This window comes from Phyllostomus discolor, chromosome 8, assembly GCF_004126475.2.
Source record: "Phyllostomus discolor isolate MPI-MPIP mPhyDis1 chromosome 8, mPhyDis1.pri.v3, whole genome shotgun sequence".
NCBI classification, from domain to species: domain Eukaryota; kingdom Metazoa; phylum Chordata; class Mammalia; order Chiroptera; family Phyllostomidae; genus Phyllostomus; species Phyllostomus discolor.
In genome coordinates this window covers 29,481,251-29,497,040 of record NC_040910.2, presented here as the reverse complement: position 1 = coordinate 29,497,040, position 15,790 = coordinate 29,481,251, and the positions used below count along the sequence as shown (strand labels likewise).

The window sequence follows — 15,790 nt, the reverse complement described above, 5'->3', positions numbered from 1 at the left end:
CTTCTTTTCCTAAATAAGTATTCCAGAGTTTATTCTGCTGTCCTGGTGGACATTTGGGTTTCCTTGGTGTCAGGAATAATGCTGTGGTAAGCATCTTTGTACCGTCTTCGTGTGGACACACTGTATCTTTATTTCTTGGGTGAACACCTAGGATTGGCATTGTTGAGTCACAGGGCAAGGGTATGTGCCAACTTGATAAGAAACTGTCAAACAGTTTCCAAAGTGGTTGTAATGTTTTAGACTCAGTCACTAGCAACGTATTATATGGAGTCTCTTTGCTGTATATCTTTGACAACATTCTCTGTTGTCCATCTTTTTAAAATTTTAATTATTCCAATAAGTGTGTTATACTATCTCCGTGTGGTTTTATTTTGCATATCTCCGTGATGGCTAATGATACTGAGTACCTTTTCATAACTGCATAGGTATCTTTTCTTTATGATGTGTGTTCAAATGTTTTGCCTGTTTTTAAATTGGGTCGTTTGTTGTTGACGTGTATAGTTCTTTATATTCTGGATCCACGTCCTATGTCAGAGATATGTATTACACATGTTTTTCCTATGTGTGGCTCAAAGTTTTTATATCCTAATTGTGTGTTTCAATGAACAGAATTTTTGATGAAGTCCAGTTTACACATTTTTATGGTTAGTTAGACTTCTTTTCTGGTCTACCTGATCACGAAAATATTGTCTTAGAAAACTTACTGTTTTCGCCTTTACATATGATTCTGGGATTTATCTCAAACTAATTTTTATATGTGATGTGTGAGGTAGGAGTCAATATTCATTTCCCCCCACTATGGGCTTCTAATTGTTCCAGAACCAGCTGCTGAAAAGCTTTCTTTTCCCCAGTTGAATTGCCTTAGCACTTTTATCTAATTGTCCACGTAGGTGTGGGTCTGTTTTGATGTTTTAATTCTGAAATTGTGAACCATCTTTCACATTTAATGTCATGTTTAAGTTATATGAGTATCCTCTCTCTAGGATATTAATGAAAGCACTGGACAAAAAAATAATAATAAAAAATCTAAAAGCAGGCAATTGACATAGATCAAGACATCTCCTGCCTTTTTTATTTAATATTAAAACCTGCTCCCACATACCCTCTCCCTCTGTGTTTCTGAGTCTCCCTACCCCCTGCAGGGATTAGCAATGGCCATGCAGAGTTCCTCAGATGGCCCTTCCTCCAGGGGTAGGTGGGAGGCTTAGGCAGGGGTAAGGGAAGGGCAGGTGCCGGCCAGGAATCAGGCTGTTTTCCAAATAGATAGAAACTTGACCTTTTACCAGGAATTATCCCTCATCTTGCCTTAAGTGCTGAAGATGGCAGCTCGAGTTACTACGAGGAATTTTCCCAATAAATTTCCCTGCTCTTTGAAAAGTGCTGTTGTAATTATTAAACATGTGATGAAACAGAAAACTAAAATTCAGAGCAATGAATGGTATAAATTTTCTGCATTTCAGTTCGGTGACTGCATTCTCAATAGCTGTCTTCCCTTAGAGAAATGAGTAAGATTTGTTTTCTCTAATGGTTTGTCTGTCTGTTGAATACTCCCTTTTTAAGGCCATCCGAGAAAAAAGCTATATATCATTTTCATGACTATTTCCTCATAACTCCCAAATGAGTCTGTAAGGAAAATATTTGTTTGCTGTGGTTTGTTTCATATGTTTCAAACGCCAACAATTTGCTTAGTACAAAGAGCCCAACTGCCCACTTCCAGAATGCACTGTGTTTCCGGAGCATATTGAAGTGGACATCAGTGCATAGTCCTAGCTGTCATGTCCCCAGGTTTTTCCAGGCCACCGTTGTGTGTGCAGGTTTCCCAGCGATCTCAGGGAGCAGGGGATGATGTTCCTCCTTCAGTATTCCTGCCCCTCTCACGTCTCAGTGCCGCGTGTCCAAGCACTGTGCACCGTAGTGGGCACTGAGGACAGTTTCAGAAACACAGCTCACGACCTGCCATTCATGAGGAGGACCAGAGACACATACCTCCATCGGTGCACGTGTTGTGCAATATATTCAAAGCCGGTGGGCCTGACTATCCATAGCATTGTCTTTTAGGTTGCTCTTCTCTGGATATGGCGATTTTCCACTAAGGTGTTCACATTGAGCACCCAGCCCAGTAGAGACAGTGTTTTTTATTTATTCATCCAGCCAAGAATCCACTTATAGTCCCGAGGTGGGTGCTTATGACATCAAGTTGCTGCTTTGTCTCCTTTCCTTTTACTCCTAGTTTCTTTTGTTTTCTCTCCCTCCACCCCTTCCTTAAACCATTCATGCCACCCCTTCCTTAAACCATTCATGCAACAGGGCTGAAAACTATAACTGGCTGATTGCTATTTGGTCACAAGCTGGGATAGAAACTCCATGAGAATTGGTGGGTTGGATTGTAGCAGCTAAGTGTGAGGAGGGGATAGAGAGTGTGAGCTGGACCCAAGTGAGCAGAGAGGAGTGGATAGCGTGTGTATTGCGAGCAGGAGCGGAGTGCACCCGAGCCCCAGAGCAGTGCACAGCCTGGCCTGGGCGAGCCCACTCCCTTGGAGCAACAGGGAGCTGGAACCGGCCCGGAGTAGAGGTAGCAGGTCTGGCAGGCGGGAAGGAAACTGCTTGTGGAGAATTCCGAAGAAAATGAGTGTGCAAGAGGAGACAACAGGATAGTAGACTGAGGACAAAAAAGAAGAAATGTGAATGGAGAAAATGTGTTTTTCTTTGTTTGTTTATTCATAACTGCTATCCTCAAAGTGCTGGTTGATATGATTCAAGTTAGTCTGATTGGAAAAATTTTATGTGGTGAATTTGAGGTGGGTAGGAGGTAGAAAGTGATCATCAGATAAAAATGCCCTCCACAAATAAATATTAAAGGAAAGAACAAATAGAAAAGTGGAGGGATAATGGGATACTCAGTCCTTTGTGATATTGCTTTGAAAAAATAACTTGTGCTCTGGCTGGTGTGGCTCATTGGCTTGAGCACCAGCCTGCGAACCAAAGTGTTGCTGGTTCAATTCCCAGTCAGGGCACATGCCTGGGTTGCAGGCCAGATTCCCAGTAGGGGGTACATGAAAGGCAATTACACATTGATGTTTCTCTCCCTCTTTTTCCCTCCATCTAAAAAATAAATAAATAAAATCTTTAAAAAAAACTTATAATATTCTTCTTTGATGGTTGTTATATTGAAGTTGAAATATTTCAGGTGATAGTTAAATAATATTTAAGTGATGGTCCAACCTAGCTTCTTGAGATTAATACTTAGGACATTAACTATTAAAGAATCAATACTTTTATGAAATACTGTTATTTCCTGATAGATATTTGACTTTGTAGGGAAAAGCCAACATGTATTTTGTTGTACAAAGGACATTTTAAAAAACTTTTTCCTTAACCCATTTTGCTACTTATTACTCTATGAGCAGTACCTTCCATTACTGTGATTTCCTTGTGCCTCTGTTCTTTCTGGATAGTTTTTGAAAGTCAAGTTGGAATCAGCCAGAGTTTGTGCCAATTTAGATATAACTAAATTACTAAATTATACACATTTTATTGCTGTTCCCACGGCAGGCGTATCTTCTAGATATTCCTTTAAGTAGGTCATTGAATCTTTTTTCTTTATGGAGCAGTAACAAATGCATGAAGGAATTTGAATTTCAAGAGGCTGTCTTGCATTTATATCGGAGCATTGGCATTTAGAGTCCATAAAATAAATTGGCAGTGAATGTTTTATTTACCTGTTAGAATCTCAGCTGGATCATCAAGTAGCACTTTGCCAGATATATTGTAATACACTTGCTGGCACAGAAATGGAGTGTTAAAGCATTTAATCAAAAATATTTGTGTGTGCAGATCTCATGAGAATTTTAATGTCAGAAAAAATACCTGTACATATAACATAGAAGCAAAAATTATTGGGGAAGTAAAACTGGCTCACTGTCATATGTATTCTCTTTTTTTTATATATGAGCAAAATAGTCACTATTTATTGAAATGTATTTTAGATTAAGAATTTTTATACTGCTTCACCTGTCAAAATTGCCAAGATTTTTGATAAAGCTGGCAGCATGAATGACAGCTGCAAACCCAAGGTTAGACTGCAGAGTTGATTTCTCTCTAGCTTTCTCTCCTTTTAAGCTTCCCTTTCATGTGTAGCCAAGTGAAATGTAAGCTCTGCAGATCCTCAGGGGCCTTGGCCTGATGAGAGGATACAGAAGAAAGGCATCATCAGTTTGGAAAGCCTGCCGAAGGCACCAAGGGCAAAGGGCCCAGGTGATGACATGACTCCCAGACCTTTGTAAGGAGATGAATGAGAAGGCAGCGCCTCTGTGAGCTCTGGATGTATTTTACTCACAAGAGTAATCCTAGGCTATCAAACCAATTGTTTTGGCTTTATCCTTCAGATGTTGCCAAAGAAAAATACATTCTTTTATTGTTCTTCCAAGTCGTTAACCGTTCCTCCTTAATCATCTGCAGCCTGTGTGGGAATAAGTCTTTTAAAGATCACTGAACTTTGCTTGATTTGAAATCAGAGTAGAATTCATTTCATTTAATGTGGGAAACCTCCTTTTGAGAAACTTGACACAAACTGGCTTCTTAGCCTCTTAGAATTGAATTGAAAAAGAAAAACACAGCCAGATGCACAAATGTCTGCTCATGGGTTAGGTTGCCCTGAGCTTTATGATTCTTTGTCTGTGCTTGTTGATCATTGAAATAACCTTAGCAGTCAAGATTTAGCAAGTCAGTGTGAATGAATGAATTTCAGGTTGCAGTTACATGCACGTAACTAACTAGGCTATCCACAATGTACAGTGAGTGCTCTTACAAGTTTTTGCCACTCGTTGTTTAATGATTTTAGAAACACTTAATATATTTGCTTTGGTGGAAAAGTTAATAAGTCCGTTAGGCCACTGGTATGGAGTAGTGAGGTGTGAAGACATAAATTCCCTCAGTTCCCACAGCAGCATATCACAAAAGACCCAGCACACTGTGGATTGTTTGGAATTTTACAGATCTCCTCAAGGAGCAAGTTCAGAATGGTTTCTAAGAGTGCTAAATCAGTATCCCCGCGCATGGATTTGGCTGGCATGGATTTGGGCAGAGTGCGCCAAACAGAGCTAATTGAGGTAGAGAAAAAAATCGAGAGAGCAGGCTGTAATGGTGAATAGAGTTATTTGTCACTGAGTTTGTAATAGGATTTTCAATTAATTCATGCAGGCATCCAATGCCTTACATTAGCCTTGTCAAGATGAACTACAGCCACATCTAAAATGCCATCCCCTATTAAACGGTGCATGTCAGTGAATTTGTAATTTCTTCTGTTCAACCAGAAGATGAATGGATTCCACTCAGAAAACAAATGTGTGCTTCAGAAGTGCACATTTTGAAATCCTGAACACTTCCTAGGAGGAACATTCTTTGCATTGTTATACAGTGAATATGTATTAAAATGTAATTGCTATGTGAATTCGTCCAAAAACTAAAGCATCCAGCTGTATAGAGACAAATACATTCTCAGGTGCTGCGTTTCACTGGTGAACAGGTTTTTCATTGCGGGTGCTGCTGCTGCTGATGATAGTTCATGCATGTAGCACTCACTGCCCGCTGGGCCATTTGTAGTGGTTTTCATACCTTAGTTCACTAAATCCTCACAAGAACCCGGATGAAGAAAATGAGGCACAGAGAGGTTAATCTGCTCAAGATCACACAGCCAAACTGGGATTCAAATCCAGGCACTGGGCTCTGGAGTCTGTGCTCCAGCAGGCTCCCTCTCCTGCCTGGTCCCGGTCCCCTCAGCAACATGCCAAGGGTCGTTTTACTGCAGTGTTGTCAGCACTCTGTCTGAGAGTCTCTCTCTCTCTCTCATAATAATGTTTATTGCTGTGTTTATTTAGTGTTATTTCCTCAAACCTATCTTGGGAAATATTGTTAAACTGATAACGAGAGTTCAAGAAACACGTAGTAAAGAAGAAAATGTACTCAGGCGTCTCTCTGTGAGGACAGACGGAGATTAGAATCCTTCCGCAGAGCTGGACACGGGATGGAATATGACCGAAGTTCACGGGACTGTGAAGCCCCAGAGCTCCTGAGGGGCCTTTCCCTTCTGGGGAAACCAAAGGGCACAGCAGGGTTGTTGACAAGATTAAGTCAAGGATGGGTAACAGCAGCCAGGACATTAGAGGAAGGATCTTAAGGCGGGGTTCAAAAGTCCAGGGGCACATGCAGGTCCCAGGACTTCTGGAAGGCTCACGTCCTCTCTCCCCAGGATACTGGCCCCTAGAACAGCTCTAATTAACCAAACGCAACACCACGTGGACCAAGCCAAGACGAGAGGACTGCCAATAGCATTTTGGGATCCAAGAATTGGCTAGTTCCCTTCAGCCAAAAAAAATGAAGGAAAAAAAAGTTTGGCTTTTATAAGTAGGTCAGACTCTAAATCTCTGACTAGAAACCAAACTATTTTTTAAAACTATATTATGAAGGTTTGTTGCCATCAACACTATAAAACTTTGACCTACTTTTTTTTTGTGGGTGGGGGAGCGCTAGGGGGAAGATAATATGAGTAATGCTCCCTATTGTTCTACTTCATTAGAAAGATTAAACTTAATACAACTATTTCAACTAGTGTAGGCCTGTGCTTTGCACATAGCTTTCCTCCTACCAGCCCACTTCCTGTCCATTTCCCACCCACTGTCAGACTCATCTGCCTGGCTCCTGGTTCTTACTGGGGCTGTTTGAGCTTCCAGCCTGGCAGTGGCAGATCACTGCCTAAAGGAAATGGCACTAGAAACTCTTTGACATGTCATTCAAGACTCTCCATAAGCTAGCCTCTGCCCACCTCTTCTATACTTCATATTCCATGATTCCTCTCCAGGAACACCTTGTTACTTATAAAACCCTACTCCCTCTGCACAGCACGCTCCATGTCTTTGCTGGTGGCATCTTCTCTGCCTGCAGTGCCCTCGCTTTTCTCTTTTCTTTTCTTTTTTATAAGTATATTTTGTTGATTATGCTATTAACAGTTGTCCCATTCTTTTTTTCCCCCTTTTATCCCCCTCTGCCTGGTACCCCCTTTCCCTCCAGCATTCCGGCCCCCTTAGTTCATGCCCATGGGTTGTACATAACAAGTTCTTTGGCTTCTCCATTTCCTATACTATTCTTAACCTCCCCCTGTCTATTTTGTACCTACCAATTTTGCTTCTCATCCCCTGTACCTTTCCCTCCCACTGATAACCCTCCATGTGATCTCCATTTCTGTGATTCTGTTCCTGTTCTACTTGTTTGCTTAGTTCATTTTTGGTTTTTGTTTTTTTTTTAGGTTCAGTTGTTGAAAGTTGTGAGTTTATTGTTGTTTTACTGTTCATAATTGTGACCTTCTTTTTCTTAGAGAAGTCCCTCCAGCTTTGCCTGTCTAACTCCCGTGTATTCTGTAAGACTTGGCACAGGTGTCACTTCCTCCAGGAAGTGTTTCGTTTTTCCACCCACCAAAGGCCTACGCTTTCTGCTCCTCTGTCCGCTCTCCGTCATTGCCTTCTCTCTCCTTGCATAACTCTATCATTGCATTCACTACACACTGTATTATAATTATTTCTAATATCGTATCCCTTAAAGATAAGAACTGAGCCCTGTTTCTCTTTAAACCCTCAGCACTAGCACATTGCCTGGTAAAAAGGAAAAAGCTCGATACATGTTTTCTGGATGAGTAAGTGCGTGAAAAGCAGGAGCCCAGTAATCTCATTCAGCAAATTACTATAAATATGTTTGATTTGTTATTTATTCTTCAAATCAATGATAGGCAGCAGTGTCCCCGAGAGGCCAGAGAGCTTCTTAAAGTGACAACTGATGCTCAAGAATGGGTGCCTCCACTGTCATCGGGAAATTCCATATTTAATCCATTTGATGATTAGGTTGCCTTGGGACACACACACATTTTTAAACCTGCCATTTAAAATCTTAGTGCAATACAGTAACATTTAAAACCTCAACTATTAGCATATCAGCCTAACAGTGCCCATAACTGGGAACGTGTAAAGTTGAATGATCTTATACAGACTATGAAAGAGTGTATGCCTATACGATTATGGATTATAAACTCCGAGAGGGCAGCAAGCTGTCTTACTGTGGTATTCTGAACCCTGGCACATAGTAGGCCCTCAAAAAATACTTGAGTTTATGAGAGAATAGGACCTAGTGTCCACATTAAAAGCAGTTGGGAAAGTTTTGCCCGAAGTCAAACTCTTGATTCTTGACCAAGCTTAAGAGCGGTCAGTAAATGAGTAAGTGGTGCTTCTGTTTCAGTTTTTCTTCTCAGTACTTACCGTTTATCCTGCTGAATAAAGTGGTTACTGTCGGAAAATAAGTTTGCTTTTTATGAGTTTTTGAATCTTACACCAGACTCCTGAGCCAGACTCAGCGGTTGTATTTCCATGTATTAAATACCCCAAACCAACCCACTAAATTAGACTTAGGGGTAGAATGCTAAATCACAAAGGATGTGTGGGTGGTCTGTGGTTCTTATTTGAATGTGACATTTGTTCGTTCTCTGTATCTTGGTAAGATATATGTATAGTTTTTCTATGCAAGATGTTCTTCCTAAGATAAAGTGTTAGTTTGACCATGGCTTAAAAATAATGATCACAGTTAAGTTTACGGACATTTTGGGAACTTTTTTTCATCAAACCTCATCTCTTTCTTTAAGGGTATACCTCAGTTACCATGTGCCAAAGCATTATACAACTACGAAGGAAAAGAGCCCGGAGACCTTAAATTCAGCAAAGGAGACATCATCATTTTGCGGCGACAGGTGGATGAAAATTGGTACCATGGGGAAGTCAACGGGATCCATGGCTTTTTCCCCACCAACTTTGTGCAGATTATCAAACCGTTACCTCAGCCCCCACCTCAGTGCAAAGCACTGTACGACTTTGAGGTGAAAGACAAGGAAGCGGACAAAGATTGCCTTCCATTTGCAAAGGTAAAGTTAGAATGAGATTGTTTTCCTCCTGTCAGCTGTTCCACTATACTGGATACATGGCAGTATGGCTTGCATTTCGGTTTGCAAAAAAGGTACAATAGTTGGATGTGAACTGTATCACTGTGCTGTTAAAAGTACCTGGAAGCACATTTCTCAGAGTCCCATAGGAAGGAATTGTGCGCTTGGATTGTTCTATATGAAAGATAATTGGTTGATGCTGTATGTGGTATCATTTCATATTTAGAGCCTAAATTTAATTCTAAGCCACTTTAAGGGTAGGTGTGCCATTCAGGGATTTTAATTCACTGTTAATCGTGAATAACAAAATGAAACATCATTACTTCCTTATTTTATATGTAAATTTCTTTGCTGAAAAGCACACAGGAATATATCTGCTGAATTGATAATACCTGTATGCTTTGGAATTTTAAGTAGGATATTGTATTTTTTTGTAAAGAAAAACAGTAGGATGTGAATTTAAATGGGCATTGGTGTATTGTCAGAGAGAAAGTGACAAGAGCCTGAGAATCAATCTAAGACAGGTTCAAGAGGCTGTGTAGCATTTGGGGTTGCAATTTGCAAATCTAAACAAAACAAGCAGCCAACCCTTATATAAAAGGGATTCCTAGTTTAACAATTGTCTGAAAGGACACCAGGTTGACTGAAAGTTGCCATTTAGTTCATCAAAACGTTGGATTCATGTACTAAAGATATGTCATAGCGTTTTTATTCACGTACTCTTTAAATGTCAGTCTCTTTATTGAAAAGGAAAATTAAGTGACAGGATTGATGGGACTAGGTAGACTGATGTTTATTGTTTCTTTAGGATGATGTTCTGACTGTGATCCGCAGAGTGGATGAAAACTGGGCTGAAGGCATGCTGGCAGACAAAATAGGAATATTCCCAATTTCGTATGTTGAGGTAAGTTAATTTGTAGAAACGTATATCATGTTAATATTCAGCTTAGCAAATAAATCTTAATTATGCCATTTGAGGATTAAGTCCTAATAATCATTTTGCAATATAGACATATATGAAATCATTAGGTTGGATCCCTTAAAAAAACAATGTTTTATGTCAATGATATCTCAGTAAAACTGGAGGGAAAAACAAAGACAAAAATCTTGTCTATTAAAAAAAAATGTCCTCATAACACGAAGCCCTGGGATTGCCCTGTTTCCCATCATTGGACGGGTAAGGAGGAATCCCTTATCCTGCCCTCCAGTAATGGAAGATTCCGAGACTCTGAAATGTTTGCAACTCTTCACTTTGTGCGCCTGCTCATCGTGTCCCTGTGTCTTGTGAAATGTCACTGTGCGCTTCCTGTCAGCACCTATGCTGTTTCCAGGTGTTCTGTTCCATTTGCCAGCTTTGGGTTCTGAAGGCTGATAAAGTTCTTAAGTAAGTTCTTAAGTAAGATGGAAGATGAGTGTATCTGTTTATTTGTTTACTTTTTTCTTTTATTATCTGCCACATCATCAGAGTGAGAATAGTGGTTTTTCCCAGGAGACCTCCAGTAAACTTCAAATAAATGAGTGAATCTCTATTCCATCCCAGCAGCAGCTTGTCCCTCTGCCCCTTTTTAACCAACTTACTCAGAAAGGTGATGGCCAACCTGATTCAGTGAAGTCTTTTTGGAGAATATGTCTAAAGTAACATGGTTGTATTATTTTGAAGAATAATATGAATTAGAAATGAACTAGGGAGTTGCAGTTTACAATAGGCCTTCATTATATGATACATCATAAACTTTCATGCCCTTTCATTGAAAGAATTTCTTGCTGAAAACAAAATTGAAGGCATTTTCAAAGAATGAAACACAGCCCAAACAACCATACAAGGTGAGCTGAGATCGCAGAGGCTTCTGGGAACATAAGTTCTTAGTGAGCATCTGTGTAATGGTTAAAAAGGGGTTAACCAAGAGAAGTGGAAAAGGTGAATTTTTATGGTAGGAAGAATATTTATGCAGGAAGACCAGCCTGTGCAAAAACCAAAAAGTAAGGGACATCACCAATTGCTTAGGGAACTGAAAGTGATTCTGTTATTTAAGATATCAAGTCACATAAAAAAGAAAAACTACCATCACTTATTTTCCCATCTTTTTATCTGAGGCATTTGTTTTGGCATGATTCTCAAAACTAAAATGACACTCAGCTTCTCCCACAGAGAGCAAGATTGCCAAAGCTTTCATAAAAAATCAGCTTGACTATTGTATATCCCTGGAAAAGTAATTTAAACCATCTACGAGCCTTGAACTTTATCCATACCCTTCAGATATTCCTTTTTATTGAAATATTCTTTCCTCCTTTGAAAGTAAACACCGAAAACAATTCTTAACTTTCAGGCAGTCCTTCCTGTATATTATTTATATATTATAACTATGGGTCATGGAAAATGACAGCCATTTCCAAGAATTTCAATAGTTACGCTGAAGAGCATGGGTAAGCACAAGCTTAGTAATGAAAGCCTGTCTTTACTTGTTAGGTATTATCAGCATTGCATGCCAGCACTCGGTGTGTGATGCATGAGGAAGGATTGCTGTACTTTTATTATTGGACAGGTGTAGAATCGCTCAGATAGGCATAAAGATCCACCTAGGGAAAGTCCAGAGTCAGTCAGAGTCGCTCAAGTCATTGGATTGTTTTCTCTGGCTTAAGTAGGGAAGATAAACTGCTGCCTGAGTGGAAAGTATTTTCTTTCCTGCCTCTTTTCTTTCAAATGTGTATTTGCCTCATTTGAACCAGAATTGTGGCAGTTGAGACCAGGTAAACAAATCATCTGTCTCTCGGAGACTATGACTATTTCTTTGATGTCAGGCCATGAGATTGACATTTCTGATGGTGAGCAAGACATCCGGGGATGAGTGACACCTGGCTTAGCCTTTAGAGTAATAAGCCAGGGAAAGCAGGCTTCCACAGCAACCTACCAAAATTCTACCATTTAAATAGAGTGTAGACCATCTTACAAGGCAGTCTCAGATAGAGGAAAGCCAACTATTACAGGAGTCAGTCTTGGGGCTTTTTTCTGAATATTGCTCTTTCTTTAAGCTCTGTGAACTACTTCAGGGCCCAGGCCATCCTGAATGTAAAACAAGCTGTGTTATAAAAATTCGTTTGTGAATTATTTTCTTATATCTTGTACACATACATTTACATTTCCATCAGTTACCTGCTTTTGCTTTTTTCACAGTGCTGCCAAAAACCAAACCCCCCCTCCCCAACCAGATGTTTTGAGAAGATCAAATGTGATAATATATCTCAGAGGGTCTGGCACTGCTATGCCTCATGCACAGTGGTTTGGAGCTCAGATTAGACTGTGACTCAGGGTGTGCCAGAGTGTAGTCGTGATCAAATAAAAGAATCTCACCACCACTGTAATGAGGGAAATGAGTTCAGAATTGAATTCCAAGTCACCAGAGAAATGTCTTTGTTTGCCACAGGCTTGTCAGCAGAAGCTGTAACTCCCCTTCCACTCCTTGGTTGGCTTTGGTAATGGAAAGGCCCAAGGAACTTGTTTGTGGCAGAAACTAAACCGGGTGGTCATGGGGGTAGGATTCCGGACTGGAGTAGATTCTTTGGGGTCAGAGGTTCAGCTGTTGAATTAAGCGATGGGGCAAGTTGAAAGGAGCTGAGCATTAGAGGTAGGTAAAGTGAGAATCGAGTGGGAGGACTGAGATGGTGAAAAATGCTACTGGAATAGATGGCCCTCTCTCCTTGTCTTCAGTTGCCCTTTCTCTTCTCCCTCAGCCTTCCATACCTGTGGACTACAGCCTCCACCTGGGTTAGGACAGGTAATCAAATGGTGGTAGTGGTGTCATGACTTGCAAACAATTGACCTCTTATAAAGTACAAAATTCTTCAAGAGAAAATTGGTTGAGGGGAGTGAGTAAGGGCAAGAATGGCTGTATAAATGACCTCAAATTCTGTCCCTTGGAGTCTTTGTTTAAATCCTTCAGATAGCACTCTTCTCCTTTGATCACATTCACTTTTCCCTTCTGGGGATTCTCATCAGACCCTTTCCGGTCACCATAGAGCACGGGTGGCAAACACAAGGCCCGTGGGCTGAATCCGGCCCTCCACCTTGTTTTATCCAGCCCAGCACCTTATTTCTACCTGGCGGCAGCACCAAGCTCTCACTTAACTGTTAAGGAGCAGTTACGTTTATACAGCCCTAAAATTACATTCAGCCCTTTGAAGGCAACCACAAGGCTGATGTGCCCCCAGTGAAAATGAGTTTGACACCCCTGCCATAGAGGTTGTGGATTCTGTTCTGTTTAGACAGGATCTTTGTAAACCTGAGCAAGTTGAAAATAATGAGGGGTAAGAGTTTCTTGGAAAAACCCAGGGAATTCTTGAAGACACCATGCCAGGGTATGTATAAATGAGTGTATTTGTCAAGAACTGAATACAGTTAAGAAAAGAAATCTTTGTTCAAAAATGCCAGTCTTCCACAAAACAGAATGGAAGATTTTAAGACCCTCAGTACTCGGCACTGACTCATGCAAGTTCAGCAGTCGTTGGGTAAGGATGACATGATTCTTAGCAAGCAAAAAGTTTGAAGGAAGTAAATGCGAAACATTGGATTTTGGACATTTTTCAGACATTACTGTGTATTGTACGCTTACGATAAACTAGAAATTTTCATTAAGCTTATCATTTTACTTCGATTTCTAGTCATTTGTTTAAAATAACACTTGCCCAGTTTAAAAAAAAATAGTTAGCAACTTGCTTCTCTGCTACAGATACAATAAAAATAAGCATTCCTAATGGCATGTGCCATAAAGTAGGCCTAACGGTCAAGTACTCCTAGTCTTTTGTACTGCCAGCAAGAAGGACCACATGTCTCATTCTTTAGATTTCGCTGGAATGGCACTTCTAACAGACTTCCCCTCACCACCTTACCTAAAATAATTCTTCTTCCTCTACTTTCTGTACTTGACACGTAAGGCAGTGTGGTCATGGGGCAAAAATTTGGACTCTGAACCCAGATGGCTGAAATTCAAGTCTTGAATCTGCCTCAAACTGTCGGAGTGACTTTGGGCCTTGTCTCCTCATTTGTAAAATAATGGAACCCCTTCACAGAGTGAGTGACTTCCAAAGATATTTACACACAGTGCTGGCACCTGGTAAGGACTGTGTAAGTGATCACTATAATTATCACCTATGTTATTATTATTCCTTCGTTGCACTTTTTACTCTCTATAACTGTTCTAAGTTACTTGTTAATGTGGTTACTGTCTCCCAGTACTCCGTGCCTCCATTAGGGTGTGAATTCCTTAGGCCAGCATCTTGTCCTTCTGGTTTACCTTGTTCTGAGGTCCTTGTACGGCGTCTTCCCCCTAGTAGTCTCTCAATAAATGTTGGTTGAGTGAATGAATGAGCAACCTAAAAGCCTTCTGAACCTAAACCAAAAACAAACTGGTTTCTAGATGCTGCCAACTTTTACATTTTTCAGCTAATATTCCCATCATTCACCACCTAAGCATATATTTTATCATCGGTTTATCTTCATGCCATCTCAGGAAGTTACAGTCCTGAAAGTCCAGTCTCTTGTGTGACTTTAGTGAGGTCTTTCAAAAATGAAGCTGGGCAAGTATTTGATAATATTGAATTTAGAGTTTTTCCAGACTAGATAATGGTGAATTATTTTGGACACTCTGGGGATTAGATCATGGAGCCTCTATCTTTTATCTCTAATATAGAGAAGCCTCCCTGATACTTTCTAGGATGTGTTTTCACCTGCTGGAGATCATTTCTCTGGTTAGGGTGGCCTTTCTGTTAAGGAGCCTCATTTAAAAAAATAACTTTATTGAGATATAAATGATACACAATAAACTGCACATATTTAAAGTGTACAATTTGATGAGGTAATGTTTGTTGTTCTCAACTTTTAGAACCAACCCATAGACAAATCTTGGGAGACCTTCCTAGGGGTAGGGAATGGAATTGTGTTACCAATCTTAAGGGAGAATCACATGTGTGAGTCTCAACTGGACCGAAGGGTGGGAGTACAATTTCCAAGTTAGGGAATTGGGAGATATTGTCTGCATTCCAAGGAATAAAAAATGGAGGTTTCGGTATGCAGTTTGAAGTTGCTAAGGTGACTTGGAGGAGCTAAGAATAGCAATATTAACTTTATTTCTTAACTTGGAGCCTTTGTCTCAAAAATAATGATAGCAGAAGCCTAAATAATACTCTCTTATGTGATAATCAGAGTTGATTGAACTATATGAAAAGATATTCTATCATTTGTATTTTGAATGTATTCTTTTTCTTTCAGATTAACAAATGAAATGTTCAATTGATTGAAATCATTTTTATTAAAAATTTTGGGGAAAGTTGGAAAGACAGAATTACTATATTACTTAGCATCCAAATCTCCCCCTTTATTTCTGAAGTAAATTAATTTTTATAAAAGCAGCTTGGAGAAGTTGTTGGAAAGTCAGAAAGGCGGAATTACTATGTTGCTTGCCACTAACTTTCTCCTTCAATCCTGAAATAAATTAGTTTTTTATACATGAAAGTTGGAGATATTGTTAAGAAATTAGTAAGGGAGAATTATCCCATTTCTTAGCATCATAAGCAACTTGCATTCACCTTTAATTCTGATTCACTGATACCTCCCAGAAGCATTTTTTAGCACTGTGGGCTGTGTCCTTGACACAGGTAATTGTTGCCTTCCTTCTGCCACAGTGATAGAAGGAAAAGTGTCCTCTGGCTCCTGAATTTCTAAGGGCAAAGGCAGGTCTCCTCTGGACTCCAAGAACTACCACTTAACATATATACAGCTAGTGGCAGCTGGACTAGATTCACTCTGAAAAGGAGTCCTTTAGA

The 15,790-nt window shown here is 40.0% G+C and overlaps 1 protein-coding gene across 1 annotated transcript in view; it reads left to right on the top strand.

The window, feature by feature from the left end:
* The window catches only part of SH3RF1 (SH3 domain containing ring finger 1), a 152,387-nt gene that overhangs the window by 88,048 nt on the left and 48,549 nt on the right, over window positions 1-15,790 (top strand). The window contains exons 3-4 of the mRNA XM_028519695.2: window positions 8,681-8,956; window positions 9,783-9,878. Of these exons, the coding sequence (XP_028375496.1) occupies window positions 8,681-8,956; window positions 9,783-9,878 (372 nt within the window). The remainder of the gene's footprint in view (window positions 1-8,680; window positions 8,957-9,782; window positions 9,879-15,790) is intronic.